The 24,387-nt window shown below is 48.6% G+C and overlaps 1 protein-coding gene across 1 annotated transcript; it reads right to left on the reverse strand.

Moving 5' to 3' along the window:
• Positions 1-589: 589 nt before the first annotated feature.
• On the reverse strand, positions 590-22,531 carry SCAMP5 (secretory carrier membrane protein 5). The gene is made up of 7 exons (XM_068990925.1): positions 22,472-22,531; positions 8,882-8,936; positions 8,006-8,134; positions 5,418-5,574; positions 4,250-4,351; positions 3,709-3,826; positions 590-3,447 (listed from the first exon to the last, which is right to left on the reverse strand). Exons 2-7 carry the CDS (start codon positions 8,886-8,888, stop codon positions 3,253-3,255), a joined length of 708 nt encoding a protein of 235 aa, XP_068847026.1. The 5' UTR covers positions 8,889-8,936; positions 22,472-22,531; the 3' UTR covers positions 590-3,252.
• Positions 22,532-24,387: the final 1,856 nt, after the last annotated feature.

Consider the following 24,387-nt stretch of genomic DNA (forward strand, 5'->3'; position numbering starts at 1 on the left):
CTGTGGTCCACTCGGGGAACCCCACCGAGAACACCGGTTCCCAAGTTCTTGGTATTTCCTGTGTTCATCTGGGTCTGCCAGTTGTCTGACCTCTTCATCCCCCCAGCCCCACCCACACTGTTATCACTGCAGTACTTAATACTTTTACTGAGCCTATCTTCTATGTTTTTTGTTTTATTTTTTTGTTTTTTTTTTTTTGGCTGTGCCAGGCCTTAGATGCTGCATGCAGAATCTTTTAGTTGCAGCATGGGGGATCTTTAGCTGCAGCATGTGAACTCAGCTCTTTCTCAGGAAACTCAGAACTCCTAACAGGCAGAAGGACTCTGTGGCAATTTCAACGCTGCCTCAGAGAAAGAACTACACAGAAGTGTGTGACTTTTGAACTCTGGGAATGACAGGTGACAGGCCCATGGACCCACCCTACTTCCATGCCCCACAGCCCATGGCGAGGCTCCACACAGGCCCTCATGAAGACACACGACACAGCAGGACACAAAGGGCCAAATGTTCCCCTTTATTACGGTTCACTCAGTTTCCACAGACAGACACACTGGCTCAGGCAGCTCAACTGCCAGTTGGAGAATGGTCTGTGTTTCCCAGAAACAAGGAGGGGCAGTGGGCACCAGCAGAATGCAAAAGCAGGTCACTGGCCAAAGACCTGAGGATTCCCAGAACTGACCTCAGCCTTCCTGCACCCCACCCTCAAGCCAGACCATCCAGCAGAGATGAACCTGTGCCCAGCCCCCACTTCTGGTTCGGTTCCCTCCCCAGGAAAGTGCATAGATGCCTGGAGACGCAGCATCCCAGGGCCTGGACAAGCTGGGCCACACGCGGGTATAGCAGGTCTTCCAAAGGGCAGAGCCAGGGCGTGGCCATACAGGCCTGAGCCAGGAAAGAGCAAAGGCGGGTAGGACAGGAAGCTGACAGGAAGGAGCATCCAACAGGTCAAGGATGCTGTGCTGGCAGCGAGACCACAGGCCTCCTGGAGTCACCAAAGAGACAGAGGGAGAGGGAGCCAGAGGTCTGGGCAAGGAGAGAGGGAAGGGGAGAACCTAGACCTGGGGTCTCTTTTCGGGTACTAGGGGCTGTGACAACTGCTTTCCAAAGAGAAAGTGGTAGAGGAGAGAGTCAATCACGCTCTGGCCCAAGCCTAAGGGGCCACTAGGAAGATAACTTCCCAGAGGCCCTGGTTCCCCTTATAGGAAAATGAAGTACCTGGAGCTCAAAGCTCAGATAGCACTTGGAAAACCAGGTGCTGGGTTCTAAGCTGGAGCCACCCAGAGTGGCCAGGTGGAGTTTGTTTTTTCAAGCCAAATTGCCCAGGTGGGAGGTGGGGGCGATGAATGAGAAATGGCCAGCTGCTCCATGGGTAAGAACCCACTCCTCTTCAGGCCTCCGAGAGAGCAGGACCTCTACCAACAACATTCTCACAATCCCTGGGACACAACAGGCCCACAGGCCTTTATCACTGTCCTGAAAAGGAAAGGGGGGCTTCTAATGGGGGTGAGGAAGGGCCAAGAATCAAGCCCAGTAGACAGAGGGGAACAAGTAATCTCAATATGATAAAAAATTAAAAAAAAACCAGGAGCCAGAGAACCTCCCCTCCCACCTTCTAACCTGAAACCACATTCCACTATTGTGCCTGCTCATAGGGTTTGGCCCGTGCTTATTCCTAGACCTTGAGCTCAAGTGCCCAGAACTGCCCTATGCCCAAGAGCAAGCTGCGTGGGGGGGGCGGGGCAGGGGGGATGCATGATCCCCTCTCAGTTGGTCCTGCCTACTTTCTCTTCTGAGAAGACTCATCCCTCCAGGACCAGTCCTCTGAGCCTATCCCTTCTATCAGACCCAAACAGAACAGCTATTGCTCCCAGGAATCCAGTGGTCATTCAGAGACACCCAGCACCTGCCCAGTGGGCTTGGGTCAATCAGACATCACTCGGAGACCAGTAATTATTTACAGATCCTTTGTTCCAGCTGCACCTTTGGGCTTCCCAGGTGGCGCTAGTGGTAAAGAACCCGCCTGCCAATGCAGGAGCCCTGAGTCAGGAAGATCCCCTGGAGTAGGAAATGGCTACCCACTCCAGTATTCTTGCCTGGAGAATCCCATGGACAGAGGAGCCTGGTGGGCTACAGTCCATAAGGTCACAGAGTCGGACACAACTGAAGCGACTTAGCAAGCATACAGCTGCACCTTTACACCTGAAAACTACCCAGACACCACTCAGCTCTTCAGGGAAAGCAGTGCAATCTGCCCCTGTAGATGGCAGACATCACCTAGCACACAGTAGGGGTAGGGCAGGATAATCAGGCCACAGCAGCTGCAAGTGTGGGGAGGGACACAGGCAGAGGGGCTCGAGGGGGCTCTGGGAAGTAAAGGAGGAGAAGGCAAGGCAGGGAAGAAAGGACCCTGCCTTACATTTCCATCCCCTTCGGGTCAGGTACCCAGGAGGGCTCCACGTCTCTGGCTGTGTGTCCTCCCACATCAGGGCTCAGCCTCAGCTCCCCTGTCCTCTGTCTGCTTCCCGGATCTGAGAATGGGCTTCAGTCTCAGGAGCAGATACAAGTGGGACCCTCAGCCTGGAGGAAGACGAAGAAATGCCATATGGGGAAGAGAGGAGCCCTGGAGAGGCAAAGAGACCACAGGAAGCAGGAAGAGAGAAATGGAGCAGGAGGTTGTGGGAGGTGGGAGGGGAGGGCAGAGACCCAGATCCAAAGGAGCAAGGGAAGATTCCCTGCAGGTCTCCACCCTCCCCACCAACATCCCCAGGAGTGCTAAATACTGCTGCTTCCCAGGAAGACCAAAACTGGAAACAGTTTCAGCTTATAACCTTGGGAGGGGGCCAGGCTCTCCACTCTGCCTCCCCTGCCCCATGAGGGGTGCCAGGGCCAAGGTCAGACGGAGCAGCCTGATGGGAGGGTGGAGGGCTGGTTTAGTTCTAAACGTACATCTAGCACCACAACAGAGACCTCCACTGCACACTATTCACAAGGGGACACAGACACAACTACCGCCGCACGGGGCAGCCCCGAGTGCAGCGCACAGCTCTCACGGTGCTGAGAGCAGAGTCAAAGGGTGCGGGGGAGGGGCGGTACATATACATACATACATATATATATATAACTCTGATTCTTTGTACAAAGTGCGGGAGGAGAAAAAGGGAAGGGGAACCCTGCTTGGTCACCACAACAGACCCTGTGGTTTGAGCCCCCATCCCACCGGCCCCCAGCCAGCTCCCGGTCGGCTTGGCTGGTTCACATCTCATTGGAGTACGTGTAGCTGGGGGTGGCAGAATACTGAGTCTGCGGCTGATTCACGGCGCCCTGCGCTGCCCCCATGGCTGCATTCTGGGCCGCCTGCTGCACGTGCGGGTTCTTCCACGCTCCCGTGGTCCACTCCTCCTGAGCTTTGCTGAAACTCCCCCCACTGCCCCGGTAGAATTTATGGACCTGTAGGAGGAGCACAAGGAAGGGTTAATCAAGGAGAAGAGGCCGCCCGTCCAGAAAAGACGTGGGAGCCAGAGGTAAGTCACCGTAGAAGCCAGTCCCCCCTCCGACCCGTGCCCTGTGCACTGGGAGCAAAGTCCATTGAGCCACCCCAGAGTGAGTCCCTGGGAAGACCACTGGGGCTTTCTGTAACTTGGGAGAAGGGTTGTTACAGACCACCGTCCCTCCCAACACCACTCTGTAGCTCTCGAGGCGGCCACATACCATGCTGAGGGCAATGAAGGAAAAGACGGCCATGACCGTGAACAGGACGGTGGGGACGAGCATCACCACTGCCGAGCCAACGTTTGTCCCGAAGAAGGAGATGGTGGCGATCCAGCCGCTGCAGAGACAGGCCAGCTGTGGGGCTGCTTGGCACAGTGACGGATACCCAGGAGCCGCCCCACTAGAGTAAGGGACCTTCTCATTGTCACAGAGAGAGAGCATATCAATGGATGGACAGGGCCTGTGTCAGTGGTTTAGGAAGAACCCTTGGCTCAGGAAATAAGCTTCTCAGAACATAAGGCTTCCTTCTCTTGGGTTATCTCATGACGCTTGATATCCCTCATCACCCCTAAAAACCACTGTCTTATTCTCCTCTGATGCTATGCTGTATCTACTAAGTTATCCTGAATCCCTTCACACTTGCAATAACTCATGGTGTTCCCACAGGCCAGGCAGCTTAGCCCACAGAAGTAAGCAAAGGACATACCCCAGTTGCCGCCCGGCTAGCCCTGGGTCAGTCCCAGACACCCCGGTCTCTTACCAGACACCCCAGCCTGGGATGCCCACAGCCTGGATGATGCTGATGACCAGCTGGGCCATGAAGGTGAAGAAGAACGCCATGAAGCTAAAGGAGCTGTCAGTCCTGCAACAGAGGAGATGGCTCCCGTCACCTGGGTAGAGGGACATGGCTTCCCTGCCTTTAAGACTTTCAAGTTCTTCCAAGGGTGAGTGAGTACACAGTGGATCTTGGTTAAGGGGTCAAAATGGGAGAGCATTTACCCATGGATCTTTGTAAGGTTCCATGTGTTAGACCTGTGTGTACCACATTGCATAGGGAAAGATCTCCTCATGAATGGACCACTCAGTGGTACATGGATGGCTGGCACAGAAATAGATGGGTCTGTTGTGGCAGGAATAAACAACCCATGTCAAAGGGTTGGACAACCCTACTCGCACCAAGACATGAAGCTCCAGTGGTACATGAGTGGAGGCCCCACAAGTTAGAAAGCGCTGTTGGCACAATAATGGACACATGACTGGCACCAAGATTATAACCTAATTGGCACATAAATGGATGGATCCAATTGGCAAACATTAATATTAGAGGCCCAATTGGCACTGAGAGGGATAATCCATTGGCACAAAGATTGAAAATCCCACTTGACCCAAGGCAGACACCCAGTGGCACTAAGACAGTTAGCCCTACTGATACATGGATGGGTAGTCCCTTTGGCACGGAGTCGGATGCCCTCATTAGCACGTAAACAGTGTCAGTGGCACATGGATGGCTTGTCCCATTGGCATGTTGGTAGGTGGTCTAGTTGGCACCAAATTAGCCAGCCTCATGGGTACCGGGATGGGCAGCTAAACCGTGACAGGTAGCCCCACTGGCAAAATTTTTCATTCAGCTAGTTGCCTGGGGAAGGGAAAGCAAGAACAAGTCTGGTCTCTATGGTGTCCCACCCAAGGGTAGAGTGAAGAAGGAAGGACCTAAGAGGGAGGCTCTGACTCCCAGCCTTCTCATTCTGGCTGAGAGTTCCCAGGAAGCCTAAATCCTACCTGGCAGTCTGAGCTGAGGATAAAGGGAAAGTGAGCTTGGGGGACAGCAAAAATAAAAATAAAAAAAGTGAGAAAAATATGTAGATAAGAGACAGGGGAGATGGGCAAAGATACAGGGTTAGGAGCTGGGTTCAGCACCCATCACTTACTTGAAGGCCTTGTAAATGGGCCGAAACCAGCAGACGTAGGAGCAGGGTGTGAAGAGGATGAGCCAGAGAAAGGCGAGGCCAAAGTTGGTGGCTCCCCCGCCTCCGATCAGCCACGCGAGACAGCCCACCAGGTTCACAGCCAGCGTGACGCTATTCACTGCAGACCCAGGAGCACGTAAACAGACACCAGACAGACAGCAGACACGCACACAAACACCAAGGCCCATGCGGAAATACACAAGCACTCATACACAGACATACACCCCCATAACTCAACACAGACCCACAATCAAACACAGGCAAACAGCACAAGCACAGAAAGATACAGACATACACAAACACACATGCAAACCACATTTATACAGATGCGTACCCGCAAGTCACATCAGCCAATACACACACAGAGATACATAAGATACACATATAACATACACACACAGAGGGGTTATAGACTGTAAGAAAGATAACCGGGAGCTCAGACCAACCCCCCCCACACACACACCCATTCCTGGGGATCTGAGAACTCCAGAGAACAAAGAGTCTCCCCCGATCAGGAACTCAGAGTCTCAGCCTAGCAAGTCCTGTTGAAGAGCCCCAAAGCCTCAACCTGGGAGAAATGCTCTTAAGTATAGCCTCAGTCCCTGGCCTTCCCAGACCCACAGCAATCACCAAGCCCATGGCACAGGAAACCCATCTTCCATCTTCTCTTGCAAGGTAGGGCATGAAAAGGGGAAAGGAAAAGGAAGCGTCTCTTTACGTCGTCATACCATCTGCCCCACACTTATATAGGACAGGCAGCAGTGGCTGGGATCTCAGTCTTTCTTTAATCCTATTATGCCACCTCCTCCAAGAAGTCTTTCATTACTGCAGTCTTATTCATCTCCCATCCCTCTGACCTCCTAACAACTTGGGTGCTCTCATGTTTCCCAAAGGACAAATCCCAGCCCATCAACCAAACTAGAGGTTCCCCAAGAGTGAGACCCAGGCTCCTTCTCTTCCATGCCTACATACTCTATAACTAAACCTGTGAATCACTGTATTCCTGAGTTACAGCCAGCAGAGACTTCAAGTCTCCCCATCTGATGCTTGCACTAACACACACCCAGCTCCCTTCCTCCAATGTTGTCAGCCCAAGGCCCCTTCCACAAAGACTTGCTGAACAAGGACGCCCCTGGTGGTCCAGTGGTTAAGACTCCACCTTCTAACACAAGGGACGGAGGTTCAATTCCTGGCCAGGGAACTAAGATCCGATGTGCTACAGGGCAACTACTGAGCCCGTGCTCTCTAGAGCCCGTGCTCCACAACGAGAAGTCCTTACACCCCAACAGGGGAAAAAAAGCCCCCGCATGCCGCAGACCCCTCATGCCACAGCAAAGATCCAGCACAGCCAAAAATAAAATAAATTAAAAAAAAAAAAAAAAAAGACTTGCTGAATAAACAAAGGAAAGAAGGCTTAATCTTGGCCTCAAACAGCCAGGTATCTATGGTCTTGGCTTCTGAATAGAACTCTTTAAGCATCACAAGGGTTATATACATTTCCTTGGGAACAAAGCATCTGGCCAGCACCTAGTAAGGACTTAGGAAGATATTTATAGCCCTTAAATCCAGCTCCTGGATGAGATCTTCTCAGGGGCAGAGTTCCCAGAGCCCAGGGCCACGGCTCCCCAAGTCTGGCCTGACAATGCTGTCGCATGAGAGGTACACCCCTCTCAGGGCCCCTCACAATGAGGGTAAGCATTTCTTTCTGTGAGTTTCAGCTGTGTTTCCCTCATCCCTATTTATTACCACCGGATTTCCTGGATTCATGGTGTTCTCACTGATTTTATTTGCTCTTTACATGGAACACTCATTAACCTGTTTTTATTTTGTTTTGTTTTCAGTTTTAGGGTTTTTTTAACCCTGTTTTTTTATCGGTTTACATCTCTCTTCACAGTCCCATCTCTCTCCAGCTCATTTGATCTAGTACCCTTGTTATAATTATTCTAACATCACAGACCATCAGAAACCAGAGCCTTTAAAACTCTCAACCTCAAAATCTTAGAACCTGAGAACTTGAGCTCTTAACGCACATCCACATGGAAGCACAGCGATCACTGAGCCAGTACCCTTTTTCCTACAAATGAGGAAGCTTCAGCTTGGGAAGTGGAGTGACCAGCCCAGCCTGGCCACTATATCCCAACTGAACATTCTTTTGGAGCAATCTTCCAGAGAAAGCAAGAAAAATGAGGCTTTGAGGGGAGGATTCCTCTCCAAATCCAGACTCCTGAGGTAATCACCAGAGGTTCCCTGGAAAAACACTCCCATGAGAAGATAAATGAGGAACTGCAATGCAGGCAGAGACCCCTCACACGCACCCAGCTGCTCTGTGATGGGGGCATGAGGAAAGGCTAGATGGGAGGTGATGGAAACTGAGGCCTAGCTGGGGAGTCGGCCCAGGAGAGGAGTCTGCAGGAGCCAGGCAGGGATAGACGCTGCAGGTGAGGCTGAAGGACCCGGGCCTGGGGGCACCCCGTCCCAGTGCCCAGCACCCGCCAGCACCCCCCTCCCCGCTCCCCCGTTCTGGAACACCCCCACCCCACAGCACTCACGCATCCAGAGGTAGTAGAGGCGCTTGGTCATGCTGAGATGCTGAGGAGGGATATCGGCCTCGAAGTCTTGGTAGAAACATGGCTTTAGCGGGATGAATTTGGGCAGTGGTGGGAAGTTGTTCACTTTCTCTGCGGGTGAGGCGCATTACACAGTTTCACCCTGAATACTCCCCTCCCCAGTGACCTGATCTGATCGCTCTTCCCCTGGCTGGGCTGCCCTCTCAGCCCCTGCGGCCACAGGCCACTTCACCATCCCCAGCAGCTCTCCTGCTGCCTCAGCTCTCCAAAGTGGCCCTGAGGCAGCGCCACTGTCAGAAGAATAAAAACAGTAAACACCGTCCATCAGGCGTGGACACTGGGTCAAGGGTAGTTCTGGGCAGAAGCAGCAGGATGGTGAGTCTGGAGATGTGGGTTCCAGCCTCCACTGCAAGATTCAGTCATCACCGCTCTCTCCAGACCTCCGTTTATCCAGTGGGATGGGGATCCAACTAGATGGTCCCTACAGGTCTCTCCAGTTCTGAGCCTTTGGAAACCAGACAACCCAGAAACCAGAAGGAAAAGGTCTCAGAGTATTAGAGTGATGGTGACAGAAAGGATGGGGACTGAGCTACCCATGTCACTCATCGGTCAGATGGACAGGAGGGCCAGGGCGTCAGGATGGGCTGTCTCTGGTCCCCAGGTTCAGAGGTCTGACAGACAGCTAGACAGTGAGGGTCTTTGATAGCAAGTCTCGGTGGGGGACCAGGGGAAACCCAGGGGCAAGAGGACCAAAAGAATCTGATCTTCAAAAACTACGGGGTATAAACGGACCAGGAAAAAGGCCACCCACCCTACGTCACTGTCATGTCCTACCCAGTGGGTCCACCCTTCCTTTACCTGACATAATGGCACCCGCTGGCCCAGTGGCCTGTCCACGCTTCTTTGTCTCGAACTGAAAGGAAAGAAAGAGTCAGCGAAGGTTGAGTGAGGATCATGGCTCACCCAGCCAAGTACTTCTTTCACCCTCAGCTGGGCTGGAAACTCCCTGGAGCAGGACCCATCTCACAGAACCACCATTCCACCAGCTCTATCCTTCCAAGGACTCCTGCCCTTGACCTCCAGGCGTAAAATCTATTTTCAGAAAATCCCAGGAGAGGGTGGGAAAGGAACCTGGGAGGCCACCTCAAGCAGGTGCAAGTCAAGTGACAGAGAAAGCTTGAGGAAATTCTATTCTTGACCTTAAACACGGCAGAGCCCTGCCTGGCCTCAGTCACAGGCTGGGCTTCCCTCCCCCTGCCTTTGTCTCCATTCATTCATGCACTTCTTGAGCATTTATAATCTGCCAGGCACTGGGGAGAGAGCATGGAAAAGTGGTCCCTGCCGCTGGCATGAAACAGGCAATAGCCTCGGCCGTGAGCAGTGTAAAAGAGAAGGATGGCTACGAAACCATGCAGAGCATGCATTAGGTGATCTGGTCTGGGGAGTCAGGGAAGCCGTGAGGGGAGACCCGAGGAATACAGAGGCGTTGCCTGAGGCAGGGCAGCCTCTTGCACCGGTCCTGATGTGGGAAGAGCTTCATGCTTCCGAATAAGGGAAAGAAGGCCACTGTGGCCAAAGCAGAGAGTGCGTGGAGAGGGAGCAGGAATGGAGGTGGGCAGGGGGGGATTCTTGAGGCACTTAGGAGGCCAATTAGAAGGGGCTCCAAGGTGGCCCTGGAGTGTGGGGGGAGGGAGGCCCTCATGAAGACTCTCTGCCAGCTTACACCCCTGAGCAAACGGTGGGCTGTTTACTGAGAGCCCCGTCATGAGAAGAGCCGCAGGACTCCAGGGAAAGAAGAGAAGCTTCATCGTGAACATAGAGTCTGAGGTGCTGTGAGAACCTCCAGACAGGACAAAGCCTTGTAGGCTTTGGGAATATCTGGGTCATGAGCTTAGCAGGAGGCCTGTGCTGAGACAGACATCAGGTAATGGTTGGTGAGTGAAGGTGAAGGAAGCAAATGAGAGCATGTTACCAGAACAGTAACTTTGATAGATAAACACAGATATACTGAAAAGCAGGAAATGGTCTATGGCCAAGCACTAAGGCAATGCAGCATCAAAATTTGGGCAGAGGGACTTGCCTGGTGGTCCCAGTGGCTAAGGCTCTGCACTCTCAATGCAGGGTACCTGGGTTCGATCCCCAGCCAAGGAACTAGATCTCACATGCCGCAACTAAGAGTTCTCTCTAAAAGATGCCACAGACTACAAGGAAGACTGAAGACCCTGCCTGCTGCAACTAAGACTCGGCGCAGCCAAATAAATAGATAAATAAAAACAGTAAAAAGAAAAAAAAAAAGTAGGCAGAGATTTCTATAACGTTTAAATCAGGCAAAACGAATCTATGGTGTTAGGAGTCAGGAGAGTGCAGGGAACACAAGCATCAGGAGTGCTGGTCAAGGTCGGTTCCTGGACCTGGGTGTTGCTGACACACAGTTGATTCTGTAAAAATTGCTCAAGCATACGATTACAATTTGTGCACTTTTCTACCTGTTATACTTCAATTAAGAGTTTGCTTTAAAAGAAAAACAAAATCTGGCTCTATTGAAGTTTAGGCCATCATAATCTTTTGTGGTCCCTTTGTGATATGCAGAGACATTACTTTGCCAACTAAGGTCCGTCTAGTCAAGGCTATAGTTTTTCCTGTGGTCATGTATGGACGTGAGAGTTGGACTGTGAAGACAGCTGAGCACCGAAGAAATGATGCGTTTGAACTGTGGTGTTGGAGAAGACTCTTGAGAGTCCCTTGGACTGCAAGGAGATCCAACCAGTCCATTCTGAAGGAGATCAACCCTGGGATTTCTTTGGAAGGACTGATGCTAAAGCTGAAACTCCAGTACTTTGGCCATCTCATGCGAAGAGCTGACTCATTGGAAAAGACTCTGATGCTTGGAGGGATTGGGGGCAGGAGGAGAAGGGGATGACAGAGGATAAGATGGCTGGATGGCATCACTGACTTGATGGATGTGAGTCTGAGTGAACTCCGAGAGTTGGTGATGGACAGGGAGGCCTAGCGTGCTGCGATTCATGGGGTCGCAAAGAGTCGGACACGACTGAACTGAACTGAACTGAACTGTGATATGAAATCAAATACAGATGTAAAAACCTAACAACATCTACCACAAATGGAAAAGATAGACATGACAAAGACAAGCATGAAATGGTTCTTTTACACAGATGCATTAATTGTAACACTGTAATACCAAAAGACTGGAAACAATTGACATGTCTATCAACAGCAGACTGGTTAAATAAATGGTACTGGCTGTTTCTCCATGGAGGAGGAAATGGAAGCCCATTCCAGTATTCTTGCCAGGAAAATTCCATGGACAGCAGAGCTTAGCATGCTGCAGTCCATGGGGTCGCAAAGAGGTGGACATGACTGAGTGACTGAGCATGCAGGCACAGTTACTTCTAAAAATACTGATATGGAAAGAGCTCCACAATTACAAGCAGTTGAAAAAATGCAATGCATAGAATAGTTTATGCTACCTTTCATGTTGAAAAAAAATAAAGCAGGGGAGAGGAGAATAAAAGTATTTTTTGCCTTTGTCCCCAGAATCCTACTCTAGTTATTTACCCGCAAATAAGAAACAACAAATATATGTTTTCAGGATGATGCTATTTTACAGTAGCAAAATGTTGGAAGCAACTGTTCGAATAAACGTTGTATATCATTCAATAGAGTAACATGTAGCTGTAAAAAAGAAGATGGTATCTCTGAACTTCTATGGAATGATTTCCAGTATATACTGTTAAGTAGAAAAAGCAGGGAATTCTCTGGCAGCCCAGGGGTTAGGACTTGGCGCTTCTGCTGTAGGGGACATGGGTTTAACCCTGGTCAGGAAACTAAGATGCCAGGAAACAGACGCCACGAGCCACCAGAAGTGGCCAAAAATAAAAATAAAAAGCAGAGTACAAATTATTGTAATTAGAATGCTACTTTTTATATAAAAGAAGGAGAAACAAGAACATGCATTTATAAGTTTGTTTCTGCAAGAGAAATACAGAAAGAATAAATAAGAAACTAATGAAATGGTCATCCATATGATGGAAGGGCTAGGCTGAGTAGTGAGACTTCTCTGCGAAAAGATTTTTACATATTTTTTTACATACAATGTCTTACATATTCAAAAACTTACACCCCAAAGAAATAAAAGTCTAAAATTGAAATAAACACAGGGATTTTCCTGGTGGCCCAGTAGTTAAGACTCTGAGCTTCCACTGCCTAGGTCCCAGGTTCAGCTGGAACCCAGGACAGGGAACTAAGATCCTGCACTCTGGGTGATACAGCCAAAATATATATATATATATATATATATATAGGAGAGAACCACTAAAATTGAAATAAACAAAAACAAATTAAGCTATCTGTACAGCAAATTGATAACACAATCACACAGGAAAAAGAATTGGCCAAGCAGCTTGATCCCAGTACTGTGTTCTCTTAAAAGGATCTATCTCAAGAGCAAAAACAACTAGAAAGAAATCTAAAATCTTAGCAGGTTTACTGTTGTTATTAGTGTGGCGACCGAAACTTTTTGTATGTACCATAGCGGAGAACATATGACAGAATATGTGTTGTTGGAACCTGGGTTCTCAATGTTAGATACGGAGACAGAATATGGAATATGTGAAGATAAGAAAGAATCCTGTGATGCTGGGTTTAAATTGGAGGCATCAATATGAACTCATGTCTTTAAAAATATGTGGTTGGTCCCAAGCCAGGACAAAGAAATACAACATCAGCCTAGAACATCTTGTGGTGCCAGAAATAAGCAGGAATTCAATTAATTAGAACATGTCAAAAGGACACCAATTTGAAGGGGCTACCAATCAGACTCTGATGCTGGGAGGGATTGGGGGCAGGAGGAGAAGGGGATGACAGAGGATGAGATGGCTGGATGGCATCACCGACTCGATGGACGTGTGTTTGAGTGAACTCTGGGAGATAGTGATGGACAGGGAGGCCTGGCGTGCTGCAATTCATGGGGTCGCAAAGAGTTGGACACGACTGAGCGACTGAACTGAACTGAACTGAACCAATCAGCCAAATTTGGGAGAATTCAGAGCATCAAAAATAATGACAGTAATATAACATGTTGAGTTTGAAAAATAATCCAAAGTGACACTCATTTTTTAAATGAGGGAGGAAGTAAGAAAGCAAGCTCTTCTTTGCAGAAGAATGCTAGCTATACATGTAGGAGTAACAGAATTAGAAAATCTTCTAATTTTGCAATCATGAATGTCATAGCTGATTCACACAAGGATCTGCAATGGCTGCTAAGTCTTTCACTAGGTGAAAGATTGTTGGGGAAGAAGACAGTCACAGAGTCTCAAAGATGACTTACTAATTACAAAGGAGAACAGGGACTTTTACTGCAAAGAAAGTTGGCAGACGCCATCTTCACCAGGTGATCAAACTCAAACTTACCAATAATGGGACAAACAGACATTACGGCTTCCCAGTGTGATATACCAGGAGGGGCAGAGCATCACCTATGTAGTATTCCTGCCCCCAAATATTTAACTTGAATCTAGTCCAAAGAAACAATCAGTCAAATCCAAGTTGTGAAGCATTCTATAAACTAAACTGGCCAGGACATTGAAAATATGCGAACATCCAGGAACTCCCTGGTGGTCCTGTGGTTAAGAATCCATTTGCCAATGCACGGGACATGGGCTCGACCCCTGGTCTGGGAAGATCCCACAATCTGCGGGGTAACTAAGCCCACGCACCACAACTACTGAAACCCGTGCGCCTAGAGCCTGCGCACTGCCACAGGGGAAGACAAAGAGGAACACTACAACAAGGAGCAGCCTCCACTCCGCTCAGCTAGAGAAGGTCTGCACGCAGCAAAGAGCACCCAGCGCAGCCATGAACACATCAATAAGTTTTTTTAATGCCAACATCCTAAAAGACAAAAAAGAAAAAAGATACAGGATTCTCTAACCTAACGGAGTCTAAAGCTATATGGCAATAAAAACTGAGTGTAAACCTTGATTGGATTCTGGTTCAAGGGGGAAACAATGGGATATCAGGAAACTTGAAACTCTAGATAATATTATTTGGGTCTATGTTACATTTCTTGGGTGTGATAGTGTTCTTGAGGTTATGCAGGAAAATGTTCTTTTTCTTAAAAAATATGTGCTCCAGTGCTTAGGGGTAAAGTGTTGTGATACGTGAATCTTCAAATAGTTTAAAAAATAAGGAATAATGAATAGATATAGACAGAATCTGGAGAAGGCAATGGCAGCCCACTCCAGTACTCTTGCCTGGAAAATCCCATGGACGGAGGAGCCTGGTAGGCTGCAGTCCATGAGGTCGCTAAGCGTTGGACACGACTGAGAGACTTCAGTTTCACTTTTCACTTCCATGCATTGGAGAAGGAAATGGCAACCCACTCCAGTGTTCTTGCCTGGAGAATCCCAGGGATGGGGGAGCCTGGTGGGCTGCCGTCTATGGGGTCGCATAGAGTCGGACACAACTGAAGTGACTTAGCAGCAGCATAGACAGAATCAAAGCAAATGTTAACAATTGGTGAATCTCAGGGAAGTTACATGAGTGTCCCTTGTTTTATTCTTTCAACTTTAAAGTTTTCAAGATAAAAAGGAAAAATATGAATAATATGAGTTAGGAATGATAACACACTGAAAGAAAAGAATGTGAAACTCCACTATAACACACAAAAGAAAGGGAGATGGGAAGGAAAAGTTCTAAGACAGAAGGAATGATATAATTTTTAAAATCTTCATTTTGTAACCCCTATGTAGAACTGACACACACAGGCAAGGATTATCAATGGCTGCTTAAACCACTGGGTGGAAGATGGCTGGGGAAGAGGGGAGACACACAGTCTGAGTGTCACCCCCCCACACCACCACCACATTATTTATTAATCACAAGAGAAAAGTTACTTCTATAATGAAAGGATCTGGCAGGCCAAGTGACCAAACTTCTCAAACTTGCCTGATTATGGGACAAATGGACATTATGTGCTTCCTGACGTGATTCACATAGAAAAACACAACATCACCTATGTAGTATTATTGCCAAAATGTTTAATCTGAAAATAATTATTATAAAAAAGAATCTGACAAGTCCAGATTGTGGGAAATTCTCCCAGATAAATGTTAATGTCATGAAAGATAGAAACTGGTAGAGGGACTCAGAGAGGAGACTTGCAGGAGATTGCAACCAAGTGTAATGAGTGGTCTTGGATTTTTAAATCATAGCTATAAAGGACATTTTTAGGATGGGTAGAGAAATTTGAATACAGACTGGATAGAAGATATCACTGTTGCTGCTGCTGCTGCTAAGTCGCTTCAGTCGTGTCTGACTCTGTGAGACCCCGTAGACGGCAGCCCACCAGGCTCCCCCATCCCTGGGATTCTCCAGGCAAGAACACTAGAGTGGGTTGCCATTTCCCTCTCCAATGCATGAAAGTGAAAAGTGAAAGTGAAATCGCTCAGTCGTGTCCAACTCTTAGCAACCTCATGGACTGCAGCCTACCAGGCTCCTCCGTCCATGGGATTTTCCAGGCAAGTAACTGTTAAATTTCTTAAGTGTTGTAGTTATATAGGATAATACTTCGGTTCTTAGAAGATACATGCTGAGGTATTTAGAAATATTATGTCTTGTCTGCTACTTACTTTCAAATTGTTCTGTAAAAATGTCAGGAAATTTCCTGGCGATCCAGTGGTTAGAACTTATGGCAATCATTTCACAATATATACAAATATCATTATGCTGTACACCTGAAAGTAATATATGTCAATTACACTTCATAAAAATAGATAAATATTTTAAGTCAAAGACTATATAGTTGCATTTGGCTATATATACACAAAGAATCAAGAATCTCTAGTAGGACATCAATAAAAAAATAATTTTGGTTCCTAGGGGACAGAGAAACTGCATAGACTTGCAGTAGATGGAAGGAATAATTTTTACTATGTATCTGGTTTTTTTTTCTTCTCCTATTTTTGGCCACACCATGATGCATACAGGATCTTCCAGACCAGGGATCAAACCTGTGCCCCCTGCAGTGGAAGCACGGTGTCTTAACCACTGGATGGCCAGGGAAATCCCATTTACTATGTATCTTTATACCATCAAATCCAAGATACCATCAACTTTTAGATCATTATATTATTTACCAAAAGAAAGAAAATAAAACCCACCAATTTATAAAGATAAGATGCCAAAATTTTAAAGTCACAGACATTAAAATGTTTTCAGAAATATCAAAGTGTTTATTTTAGAACTGATGAAATTCAGGACATCTTTTTGAATTATGAATCATGTAAATGTATTACCTGTTTAAAAATATATATATATGAAAAGAAAATTCAAGCAGAAGAGCTGGCAAAGAATGAACAGGAGCAGTTGATGAGGCAGGAGGAAAACCAGGGGAGTGTGAAGTCTCCAAAGCTAGGAGTAGAGAGTGGACAGGCGTGACAGCTGCCACTGAGAGGTCCGGCATCAAAAGGGCTGGACTGAAAACTGTTCAGCATGCTCAGCAACAGGAAGTCACCTGTGACCCCAGCAAGGACTGCTCTGGGGATGGTAGGAGCTGGGCTGAGGGCTTGGGGGTGGTAGCAGCCAAACTATATGTTAATAGTTGAACATGTAAGCTGAGAGCAGGTATAGACAACAATTTGAAGAAGCCTGCCTTGTTAGAGAACAGAAATAGGGTAATACTTGGGTGAGACAAGTGGTTCAAGGAGGGACTATGGCTCAAGGTTGTTTGTTTAGGATGTAATAAGCTTGAGATGTGAAGTTTCAGGGAAGAGCTGCAATTACAATAGAGACAGAGGTTAATTAATGGAGCAAGCCTTTGAAACAGGGAGAAGCATGGAGTCCAGTGCAAGGAGGTGGGAAGAAAAACATGATGCAAGCAGATGGGGGAGGTCTGAAGCCTTGGAAAGGACAGTGAGAGTCCCACATATCGGCTTCAATTTTCTCTGCAATATGGGAAGGAAGTTTGAGTCTAAAGGGAGGAGGTAAGAGTAGAGGATGTAACTAAGTCAATGGGCAATTATAACACAGTTTGAGAAGTGCTCCAGGAGAACAAGTACACAAAGCTGTGGGAACCCAGAGGAGCACCTCCCTGGTCCATCCTGGAGGAGCCAGGGACGGCTTCACAGAGGAGGTGATATCAGAGCTGAATCCTGAAGGATAAATAAGAGTTGGCCAGGAAAAGAAAGAACCAGAAAAACATATGCAAAGGAAAGGTCAGAACTATGGCATGGCAAAATTAAGACACAGGAAGAAGCAGAGCACAGATAAAGCCTAAAGTGGAAGGAGTGAGAAAAAGGCAAAAATAGGGCCAAGAGATGGGAGGGGCCAGTCATCCTGGCCTTAAAAGGCCATGAGCAGAATTTGAGCTTTATCTTCTGAGTCTTGGGAGCAACTGAAGGATTCTATTCTTCTTTTAAAAAATTATAACCTCAAAGTTTTTTTTAAATAAAGTGAAATTATGTTGCTTTTTAGCAACATACATAAAAATATCTGCAAGTTAAAAAAAATCAAAGTCCATAAAGGAGAAAATACAAGTTCTTCCAAAATCCACCTTCTCAGAGGTCACCCCTTTAACAGTCTGACCTTTAGGTTTCTGGTTTTTATGTATACATAAGCATATATGTGGAGAAGGAAATGGCAACCCACTCTAGTATTCTTGCCTGTCAAATCCCACGGACAGAGGAGCCTGGTGGGCTACAGTTCATGAGGTCGCAAAGAGTCGGACACAACTGAACACACACACACACACACACACACACACACACACACACAAGCATATATGACAAAAATGAGATCATTTTATACATGCTAGTTTATAACCTGGTTTTCTCCACTCAACAATATCTCATGAAAATGTTTCACGTCAATGAATGCAGGTTATTTCAACCTTTTTAATGACTGGTCAACCAGGTCAACAATGTCCCTGGCCACGGAGCAGTCAGTTGTGACATGGGCTGATTCTGGAAATTAGAAGGTCACAGCTTCAGGGAGTGGTGGGGCAGAAGGCAGTTGCCAAGAAATGAGGGAATATGAGGAGAGGAAGAGGGATAAGTCTAGCAGACTAATTTTTTAAAACACTCAGCTGAGACTTTAATATAACACAGAGAATATTAGTGTCAAGAATGAAATACCATACATTAAAGGATTAATAACCATCTCTTGATAGTGAGATTATATTACTGTCTTTATCTTTATTCTCTAAAATGTCTACAACAGTCGTATATCACTTTTCTATATCACTCTTCACAAAGTCATAGGTTTAAAGCAGCAGCAGCTAGAGGAAGACATACAGTGAGATAGGTTTTTCCAGATAGGAGACTTGAGCACATTACTAAGCAGGGAAGGCAGTGTTGTTCAGGAAAAACAGCAGAGTACTAAACATACAGGAGAGGGGGAAAGAGCTGACAGACACCACTATCTCAGGAGACAGGAAGGGCCGCCATCCACAGCACAGAATGGGTGAATTAGCCTAGGAGCCCTAGGATTCAAGAAACAGAGAAACACAGGTATGGTTCCAACTTCTCATACCACTCAACTAACCCTCTACATGAGTAAAGGGGCTTTGGGATAATGGTCCAAGTTTGGACTACTCTTCCCATGGAATAGGATGGGCAGCTGACGGGAAGAGGAAAGTGATGACAGTCTCGAGAAGTGATGAAGGGACAGCTGAGGCTGGAGACCCTCCATGGAAGCAGAATGAGACTATCCTGGTATGTGATGGCCACCAGCAGTTTTCCACATTCTTAGTGTAGAATCCAGAACGGGGGGGGACTGGGGGGTGTAGTGGTCTGCTCTGGGGTGGGACACACGGGCCAATGGCACGGTCACTGAGGGCAAGAGCTGGTTAAAATCCAGGACCATGGAGTCCAGGAAGGACATGGTAGGTGCCATGCTCATGAGATAGAGAAAATGGAAGTGTCAGAGAACTTGAGGTCTCCTTGAGGTCCCAAGGCAGGTAAAGCAGAAACTGGACTGTGGTCAGAGAACAATACTGGGGTTTCAGGTTTCAGAGGTGGCCACATGCCAGCGATGACCAGACTAAAGTGTAGCCGGCAGAAGGAGTAGCTGAAGGAGGCATCGCCTCACATGAGACAGTGGGATATGCAATGGGAGACTGCAGTCCAAGACTAACGTCCTCCAGGAGAACAAAGAAGAGAGGCAAAAGGACAGTGGGCAACAGCTAGATTGTAGGAGCCTCAAGGGAGGAGGCTGTAACCCTGGCTCCAACCTGACCCCCATCTGGTCCCAGGCTGTCTCCCAAAGATGTTACAGAGAAGTCAGTGTAGCAAAGTACTGATGGTGGGAAAGCCAGCGCTCAGGGCCAGAGCACAGGGCAACGTTGCCTTGTTTGTAGATTGTTAGCCCAGAAAGAATTTAGGCTTGGGAGGGCTACAGAAGGCTGAGGTCACAAGAATGGAAGGTTCCAGGATCCTCTGCTCTTCTGTCACGGATTAGCCTTTATACTTGGGCAGGGGGAGAGGGGAGCAGCAATGACCGACCTCTGCGAACCAAAGCTCCTAAACTGCAAAAGGAGAGAAGTAGCAATTCGTTCCTCAACTGAGAGTCTTTCATAATGTTGGGAGGCACTGGGACTGCTACATATCCCCCTAAAGATGCAGGGCTAAGGGAACATTTCCTTAGTTATCAGTAAGATAGCAAATACTAACTGAATTTTGTTCAAAAGACAGACTATAATTTATTCCATTTCTAACTGTGAAGTTGGGGGGACAGAAGGTCCCACAGTAAAAAGAGTGAGGTCCACGCCAAAAAGAAGGAAGTCAAGTCTGGCCTCAGATCAGGACAGATATCTGTGGTTTGTTCCAGGGCTCCCTACTCACCAGCATGAGCCCCATGCTTGGCATAGAAACGGTCATTTTCTTCCTGCCCACCCAGAGCTTATCTGCTAAGATGGAAGTTTCCCTCTCCAGCTCTACCTCTGGTCTCCTTACCCCACACCCAATCCCATATCCCCAGTCCTGATGTCCCAGAACTATGACTCTTTCTCAGAAAACACTACTCTCCTGGCATTGCTCACTCTGTGATGACTCTCCAGTTGTTGAGTTGCTAACTTTTGTCTGATTCTTTGTGACCACATGGACTACAGCACTCCAGGCTTCCCTGTCCTTCACTGTCTCCTGGAGTTCGCTCAAACTCATGTCTACTGGGTCGGTGATGCCATCTAACCATCTCATCCTCTGTTGCCCCCTTCTCCTCCTGCCCTTAATCTTTCCCAGCAGCAGGGCTTGAATCTTTCTCAGAAAACACTACTCTTCCGGCATGGCTATCACTGTCCTGTGATGACTCTCCAGTAGCCCCAACTGATCTTGTGCCTGGCAGTCAAGGCCTTGTGTCAATCAGCTACAAAGCTCCCACCCACCACCTTCTGCTTCTCGTCCACACACTGACCCGCTTCCCAGCTTCATGCCGATCATATCGAGCCATCCTGTCTGCTTCCAGTGACCCTAAACCAGAGCCCTGCCAATTCCTCCCAGTCCTACTATTTTTCTCATATCCCACCTCTTCTGGAAGCCCTTCTAGACATCCCTGCTGTGCCTCCCACTATTTATATTCTGAACCAGTTATTGGGCAACGAATGCTCACTCATTCTCATCCAATCTCTTCCTGGTTCCATCATGGATGGGGCTTCCAGGAGGGACCCAGCACAGAACAGAGCACAGAGAACAAGTCAATCACGTTGTTGCTTAAGATGTGGACACAGAGCAGAGGGGCTTGGAACCTTCTATTCTTGTGACTTCAGCTTTCTGTAGCCCTCCCAAGCCCAGGGGTGGGAGTGGAGCAATGGATGCCCTCCCCACAATCAGGCTAACCCCACAGTTCCAAGAACCCTGCTATACCTCAGTTCCTCCAGCATACCTCAGAAACTCCAGACTGTCAGCAAGAACGGAAGGGAAGTGCAGCCTGCAGAGGAACAGCTGGGGGGATGGGGGCAGGGACAGGAAGAGGAAGGCAGAGGGAGAGGGGAGAAAAGGAAGAGGGAGAAAAACTGAGAGTGAGGCTCTAAACTAGAACAAGCAGCTTCCTCAAGGGAGGTCAGTACTTAGTCCTATTATTTTATCCCAAGAGAAACGTGCTGGCAAAGAAATGCCCAGAGAGGGGAATCAATTTGTTCAAAGGTGGCCAGCCAGCCAGAGAAAAAGTTAAAAAAGGAACAGAGCCCAAGGCTCCTATCCAGAGCTCCTCTCCCAGGATCCTGCTAACTCTCCATGGCTTTGCTAGACCTAAGAAGACCCTCTTTCTGTGGCCCAGTGACCAGTCAGTCCTCTCTCAGCAACTCAGGCTCACCAAACCCAGATCATATCTCAACTAGCAAGATCTGTGCAGCCCCAAACAAAATCTCCCCGCAAGAACCATTCCCCTCTTTCAGAGGCCTGCCCCTTGAAGACAGAACAGGTGGGGCATAGGCTATAAAATTTTCCAGACTTCCCCACTCCATGGGGGTCAGTCACAAGGCTGGGCTCACAGGCCAGGCTTCCCAACAGCTATGCTTGGTTCCCCCCTCCAGGCCTTAGTCTAGACCATTCCCGGAAGTGCCCTCTGTTACCTCTCTTGTCATCCAAATCTCACCTCCTCGAAGAGCACACTCTTGTTCACTGGCTCTTGTCTTCCTTTCTCCTTGTGCTCCTGGTGTCCACAGGAAAGTCTGCCTGGCCCTCCCTAAACCCCTCATCCTGGATTTGGGGCATTACTGGTTTGAACCGCCTGAGATGGCAAATTCTCTGTCCAAGACTCTACTTGGTTCCCCCAGCTTCTAGACTGGGGGCTCCCAGAGGCAGGGACCGAGACGGGTTCCCAAGTATCTCCCTCCATCCTCATGACCGACTCCTGTCAGCGTTACAATGAGCTCCATCTGGGCCCTCCACATACCACTCGGAAGCCCCGTTGGACCCCAGGCTCAAACCAATGCACCCATCCCGAAAACCGGAGGCGGCTCAGACCAGCGGTCCAAAGGCCGGCCGCTTCGGATAGGTGGGGGCTGGCTGGGGAACACAACGGCTCCTCCTGCAAGCGCCTCTTGTCAGGAAGGACCCCCAAAGAGGCCACAGTCACCCGGCCGCGTGCGCCAGGAGGAGGGCCCCAGGAGGAGGACTGTTTGCTGGGAACGCCAGGTGGGCCCAAGGCCCAGGTTCCAGAATCCAGGGGTCTGACGTCATCCAAGACCCGGGTTCCCTCTGCGGGAGCCGGGAATGGGGGTGGTGAGGGCTGGGGGAAGCTTGGGGCACCCGAAGCATTCTTCCCCCGCCCTAAGAGGGAAGGTCACCTCGACTCCACCTCTCCAGCTCGACCTGCCCCCTGCATCCAAAGGGGAAGCGTAGCAGGTACAAAACTGGAGATGGGGTGACCCTCCGTCCACCTGCGCCCAACCTCCCTGCAAAGCCCTTCTCTGGGCCCTTGGGCCCGGGAACTCACCCGCCGCTGTCGTTCGGCTGCGGAAAGGCCACCGCGCTGCGCTGCACCCAGCGATGCGGCTCGCAGCCGGCCGCGAGCCGCTCCGGGGCTGGAGACGGGGTGCGCGCGCGCGCGCGCGCACGCGCGCGCCTCGAGCCAGTTCCTCGCGCGCCCGCGCCACCTCGGCCTGCAGCAGCTGCTCTCGCGAGATTCCCGAGCTTCCACTGGGCCGCGACTCCTGCACTCGCGAGAAGGAAGGCCTGGCCGCCCCTACACCTTGCAGGAGCTGTCCGAGGTGCTAAGTTCCAGACTCTGGGCCGGATCAGGTTGTGGGCAGGCACTACGCGGACAGGAGCAAGTCGAGAACGTGGAGGAAGAGATCCAGATATGGGAGTCTGGTACCAACAATCAGAGCCTCAGCTTCCAAATCTGTAAACTGGGAGAATAACCTCCCATGCCAGTTCCAGGCGCCTCTGGGTGTACCAGAAAGGAAGAGAGAGAGGGAGCTTCATAAACCGGAGACTGACGAAAGTCCTTCGGATCCACAGGGCCAAAATTACAGAGAGGGGATAGAGGATGGAAGATTAAAGATGAAACATAAAGAGTCAGAAATGAGACATAGACAAGGAAACAGAAATCCAACAAACCGACATAGAAAGACAAGAGAAGAGAGCCATGAACATAGAGGCATAGAAACATGAAGACAGAGTCATGGAGAGATTAAGATTTGGAGAGGAAAAAAAGACAAGGAAAGATAAAGAAGAGAGCATGGTGAAGTGAGAAAGAGATAAGAAATAGGGACAGATAAGCTACATAGAAGAGTAGAAAGGGAGAGGCTTAGAAAGAAAAAACAGAAAAAAGAAAGCAAAAAAGAGAAAGGGAGAGAGAAAAAATAAGAAAGAGACTATGGGTTTCCCGGTGGTCCAGTGGTTAAGACTCTGTTCTCCCAATGCAGGGGGCCCGGGCTTGATCCCTGGTTAGGTAACTAGATCCCCCATGCTGAGACCAAGACCTGGTACAGCCAAATAAATAAATATTTAAAATACAGATTTAAAATTAAAAGAGGCTGATATACAGAGATGAGCACTTAAAGTTAGTAGAGACTAGGGTAAATGTTATAAAGCCCAGAATCAATGAGAGTTGCCAGAGACCCACTTGGAGAGATGAGGCTGGGAGTGAAAGATAGACAGGCTTTCATTGTGAGTGATGTTTTCATATGTAAACCTTCTGTGGGATATCTACAATCAGGACCACCCTCTATCCTACCAGCCAATAAATAGCTCCTCCCTTCATGGTGCCCTCCACCCACACCATCCTGGGCCTAGAAGGGGGCCTCAGTGGGTGGGAGACACTGTGGGGATTCTTTGCCCAGAATAAGGACCCCATTGTATGGTCTCAGCCTGCTGGGAATGAGGCCTCACTCCCACAGCTGGGTTAGAAAAGAGGTGGGAGTGAAGAAAGGCAGACAGGAGTTAGTGCAGGAGAGGCAAGAAAAGGGAGGGAGCCTCAGAGGCTATGGAGTATTGAGCAGGACGCATAATCTATGCAGGACAGAGGAGTCATGGGCTACAGAGCAAGACAAGGAGATTCTGCTTTTGAACCTGTCCCTGGTTCACTCTCATAATCACTGCCCTCTATCTTGCCATAAGACAAGCTTTAACTGATTTACAGAGTTATGAGAGGACCCAATGAAATGATGAATGTGATCCTGAGGAGGTTATCAAGCATGACTCCTACAGAGGAGATGTTGGGACTCCATGTGGGCCTTAGGAAATATATAGGGGTTCACATGAACCTCCAGGAGAGGGGTCTGAGGTTGAGCTGAAATCTACAGTGGAGATATTTGGGATCCATGGGAAATTTACAGGAGATACTACATGATCCATGTGGATCCTACAGAAGAATTGTTGGGTTTCCTATATGATAGCCATAGATGA

The sequence above is a fragment of the Capricornis sumatraensis genome, chromosome 19 (assembly GCF_032405125.1).
Source record: "Capricornis sumatraensis isolate serow.1 chromosome 19, serow.2, whole genome shotgun sequence".
NCBI lineage: Eukaryota > Metazoa > Chordata > Mammalia > Artiodactyla > Bovidae > Capricornis > Capricornis sumatraensis.